The sequence below is a fragment of the Falco cherrug genome, chromosome 4 (genome assembly GCF_023634085.1).
Source record: "Falco cherrug isolate bFalChe1 chromosome 4, bFalChe1.pri, whole genome shotgun sequence".
Lineage (NCBI taxonomy): Eukaryota > Metazoa > Chordata > Aves > Falconiformes > Falconidae > Falco > Falco cherrug.
Genome location: NC_073700.1, coordinates 50,177,862 through 50,182,890, shown reverse-complemented (window position 1 = coordinate 50,182,890; position 5,029 = coordinate 50,177,862). Strand labels below are relative to the sequence as shown.

At 56.4% G+C, this 5,029-nt stretch overlaps 1 protein-coding gene across 1 annotated transcript; it reads right to left on the bottom strand.

The window, feature by feature from the left end:
* Positions 1–1,792: 1,792 nt before the first annotated feature.
* On the bottom strand, positions 1,793–4,560 carry LOC129735854 (acrosin-like). The gene is made up of 5 exons (XM_055707089.1): positions 4,487–4,560; positions 3,969–4,169; positions 3,365–3,630; positions 2,933–3,078; positions 1,793–2,466 (listed from the first exon to the last, which is right to left on the bottom strand). Exons 1-5 carry the CDS (start codon positions 4,558–4,560, stop codon positions 2,131–2,133), a joined length of 1,023 nt encoding a protein of 340 aa, XP_055563064.1. The 3' UTR covers positions 1,793–2,130.
* Positions 4,561–5,029: the final 469 nt, after the last annotated feature.

The following is a 5,029-nucleotide window of genomic DNA, read 5'->3' as shown; positions in this document are numbered from 1 at the left end:
ACTGGTGGCCCTTGTATACCTTAGGTGATCAAGAGAAATGGCCTAGGAAAGGGAAGCATAATCTCCAATACAGCATGGCAGTTCATGTTCTTTTGGTACATGCAAAGGACAATGGGGAGAAGTCCCATAAGTGGGTTTGGTTTTTTGGCCTTGAGAAACAATCATGGAACAAGAAGTAAATAGACACTCATGATACTTGATGGTAATGTATTGATAATGATGGAGGGGAAGTTAATTATTAATTGCCTTGGTGTTGTTCTGCTTGTAGTGTTGGGAAAAGGTGTTTGAAAGGGGAGAATGAAGAAGAGGATGTGCAATTTCTGGTTTCAGGGCAGTGTTGCTGGTAATAGGGAGAGATTTTGCTGAAGGTAAAAGAATGGTGTTGGGGAAAGCTCAGGAAGAGGATGCGAGGATAAATGGCTTTTGCTGCTTTTTTTGTGGGGCAGTCAGAGCTGCCTCCCTGCCCACCCGGTGATCTCTGCTGCAGAGTTGCTTTGGGTTTCCTTGCCCACTCCGTTACGGAGCAGCCAGAGGCAGCAGGCTTCTGAACACTGTGGGATTTCTCCTTTCAGGTCTGGTTGATCTGAATGAGGTGGGCACCTGGGGGGCTGCTCCTATGCCAGCCTAAATGGATCTTCCCACGTGCGTGCAGCTGCATTCCAAAGAGCCAGACACGCACATACACACAGAGAGAGTGCCACAATGAATGTGAAGGGCAAAACAGATTGACACAGACAAAGCAATACCTTGACAAGTATCCCTGCAGATGTAGCCACTGCTTACACCCATGTGAATGCAGTCCAGGCCTTTCCTGGGTTTCCACATGTCCTGGTTTCAGCTGGGATAGAGTTAATTTTCTTCTTAGTGGCTAGTACAGTGCTGTGTTTTGCCTGTGATGTGAGAACAATGTTGATAGCCACACTGATGTTCTTAGTTGTTGCTGGGTAATGTTTATACTAAAGTCAAGGACTTTTTGGATTCTTGGGCCTTGCCAGCCAGAGTGCTGGGGGAGCACAAGAGACTAGGAAGGGACACAGCCAGGTCAGCTGCCCTGAACCAGCCAAAGAGGTATTCCATACCATGGGACGTCATGCTTGGTATAGAAAGTAGGAGGGTTAGCTGGGGAGGGATCGTTGCTCGGAGACTGGCTGCGCATCAGTCAGCAGGTGGTGAGCAGTTGTACTGTGCATCACTTGGGGTTTTTTTCTCCTTTTCCCTTTTCCTTTGGATTTTACTCTTTTTCCCCACCATTCCACCCTAATTGTTACTATTATCATTGTTATTACTGAAGTTCCCAACTCTTTATTCTGTTTAAATTATGAAATTGTTCTTATCTCAACCCTCAAGTTTTACATTCTTTTCTGATTCTCCTCCCCAGCCCTCCGGATGAGGGGGAGTGAGCAAGCGACAGGGTGGTGCTTGGTTGCTGGCCGGCTTTAAACCATGAGACCAGAGGATGAGGCTACTGAAACAGAAACACAGCCTCACTCCCTGGATTCATAAGCACAGCATGTTCGTAGATGCCTCAGATAACAGTCTAGAAATTAAGTCCATGTCATATGTGGGGCTCAAAGCCAAGGCTCCCTCACCAGTGCCTGGTGCAAGCCTTAGGTCTTTCTAGATCTGTGTTTCCTGGGCCCTGAGAGTCCACGTTCAAGTTCGCTTGCGCCTCATACAGACGCACACAGGGATCCCACCAGGAGCGGGCCTAAGGCAGTCTGTGCTTCCAGCTGCCATCCCCAAGGCCCTGAGCCCCGCAATGACCTGCCTTCCCTTGTTCCGCTGCACCCTCATCCTTCTTGCTGAGCAGGCAGAGCTTCAGCCCTTTGCTGTGACCCTTTGTGCCCGACTTGTCTGCCTGCAGCCTGCTTCCTCCGGCAGGTGCCGGGCGTGGAAGTCCTGGCCTTGCACACGAGACTGAAGAGGACTGGCGCCTGGTTAGCCACAGAACTGAAACACTTTATTGCAGGGACTCAGCCAGCTGAGCTCTTCCGTTGAGAGGAGCGCGGGCAGGACAGAGCAGGCCTTTGACACTGAGGCTGCCTTTGCATCAGCAGGCATTGCCCCAGCGGGAAATGGTGGTGGTGCGCTGCAGCCAGCCCTGGATCCTCTCCGTCCTGCTGATCAAACCTATTTCCTGCTTAGGTACTGCAGGAGTTCATGCAGCCAAGAAAGGAAATCCCACAGCTTCTGCACTGGAAGTGGGCAGGGTGTAAACCTTCCTGCTTCTGTTGGTGTTGGCCTGTGAACGGGGGTGGAGGTGAAGGCTGGCTGCGGCCTTGCAGTAGTCGCTACTGCTGTGTGCAGGCCCATCTGTTCCAGGATCCAGTTGTAGAAGTGCTGGGTGGAGGTGTAGACTCCAGACTTCTTTGCTCTCGCACAGCCCATCCCCCAGCTGGTCACACCAACAAGCCAGACATAGTCCGCGCTCTTCTCTTGGCACACAAGAGGCCCACCGCTGTCCCCCTGCAGCAGAGGAGAGAGGATGAAGGGGTTGTTGGGTGGCCACCGTCAGCCCAGTGGCTGGCTCCTTCCCTCTCATGGCACTTCCAGAGCTGTATTTAGTGGCCAGCCAAGCTCTGGAGAAGCTTTCCTGGGAGGGGGCGGTGGGCCTGTAAGGCAGGGCTCGCTCTCCCTGCGGCACGTTGGTGCTGCAGGTGTGTCAGGAGGCTGTGTCTGGCTTGGGATGGTGAAGCTCTGGGCTGCCAAGGGCACCGGCTGGGAATTGTGGACAAAGTTCCAGGCCTCTGGGACAAGGCAGGCAGGCCCTGGGAAAAGGCCCTACCCATGGGGAAATGGGTTTAGGCCCTCAGCAGTGGGGACACAGCAATGGGAGTGTGAGTGGCCAGGAAAAGCCCGTGACGGTGCAGGTTTGGGCGGTTGTGGCGGGGCTGCCCGTGCTGCCGGGGCTTGGCTTGTAGCACGCTCCTACCTGGCAGGTGTCGATGCCACCCTGCGGATAGCCAGCACAGATGTTGTGGGTGTGGATGGCCCCTCTGTACCAGCCGCTGCTGTTACAGACCCCGGCATCAATGAGGTGGACCTGGGCCTCCTGCAGCACATACGCCGATCCTCCAGCTGTGAAGAGCACAGAAAGGAATGAACACCCAGCAGCTCATTGCCAGTTCTCCTTCCCTGCGTGACTGAAGCCCTATCCCGGGGCTTGGCTTTGCATGTGGGGAGGCGCTGGACCGCTCCTTCCTTTCTGCCTTGCTCTGGGTCAGTGGCTCACGCCCCCCTCTCTAAGAGGCATACGTCCCCACAGCCTGATTCTGGCTTTCGCCTCTGCCGTCAGGAAGAGCAACCTGCCTCCCCAAGCTGGCCAAGCTTGCACTCGCAACGTGACTACATTTTGGGAGCTCACCTCTTGCAGTCCTGGCACCCCAGCCACTGACGTAGCACTCTGTCAGCTCCGAGACTCTCAGCGAGGCATCCGGCACGCAGGCAAGCTGTACGTAGCTGTTGCACTGGACAGGCTGCTCCAGTTCCAGCAAGGCAATGTCATTCCTCTGTGTGATATTACTGAAGTGCTGGTGAACCAGCAGCTGCTTGATGTTGCGCACCTGGGCCTCAGGTCCCAGCTGGGTCAGCCGGGTGGCACCTACCACCACCTGCCACATGGTGATGTTCCTGGAAGGCAGATGGAGAGAGGGCTCAGAGGGAGCAGAGCGACATGCTGCAGCAGCACAGCAGTTGCCCTGCCTTCTGCTTGGCAAGGCAGAGAGAAGAGCAGCACTAGGGAGGGTGCGACAGAGCACGTGCTCCTTGGGCTCAAGGAATGTCGAACTGGAGACTGCTGGGAAGCAGTGGCATGAGCCCAGCCTTCTCCTGAGCAGCCTCTCAGGTGGCTGCGGAGTGCCCAGGCACTGGGCGTACTGCAGGGCAACAGGACATGCTGCAGCACGTGCTGCTGTGCTCAGGGCACCTGCTAGAGTGTGGGGCTAGCCCTGATCCCTGGTCCTCCTTACCTAGCCTCGATGAAGCAGTGGGCTGACGTGAGGACCCACTGTGGGCTGATGAGGGAACCTCCGCAGATGTGCGCCGTGCCTCCTTCCAAGGGAGCCTGGATGCTGACGATCCAGGGCCAGGCCCCTGGCTGGGCATTTCTGACACCCACGACGTGTGACATACTGTAGTTCAAAGCCGCAGGCCGAAGGCCGCAGGTGCCTCTGTAACCAGAAACCCCATTCTGGTTAGCTCCATGGAAGCTTGCGCCATTCCGGCTAAAGGCCAGCCATCTTCCCTCCCTTAAAGGCATGGCCAGAGGGCCCGAGGAAACCCGTGGGGTGTGTGCCCACTCCCCTTCCCCCGCTTTCTGCTTCAGCCCATAGACGAGCTGTGCCAGCAGCCTGGATGCTGGCAAGGAGCTGAGCCTCCCAGATGGCCTTCAAGAGCCACTGGGGAGGCCATGGGGGATAAGCAGGACCCCTCTAGAGAAGCTCACAAGGGTTGCCCAATCTCCCTCCCAGAGCCTCGGGCCACTTACCCACAGCTATCCCATGTGCCGTGCACAGGACAGCACACGGCCAGCAGTACAACGAGGAGGAGGAGAACATCCATCACTACCAGCAACATGTGGCAGCTGAAAGAACAAGGGCTTGTCACCACCAGTACGGCCGACGATGTACTGCCCGCAATATTCCTGTTGCCTGGGGTTCCCTTGGACGCGGGGCTGATGTCACAGAGTGCCTGGTTCCAGGTGCTGGGCGTGGTGGCGGTGGGGGAGGGATGGGGGGCAACAGGAGGGGTTCCAAGCAGGACTGGAGGCGGAAGCTGGGATCGCACACCCCTGACAGAGCCCCACGCAATGCCCTGCTTGCACGATCAGGGTGGGCAGGCCCCGTGGCAGGCAGCAGCGCCTGGCTCCCAGCTCTGCCTGCTAACAGCTCACAGGGCAACACCCAGCGTGGCCTCGCAGCCTCTTTGGGGAGTTCCCTGCCGCCCTGCTCTCTGCAGCCCTGTGCCACCGGCTCCTTCCCAATAAACAGACACACAACAAAGAACACAATGACTACAGCAGCATGCGCGT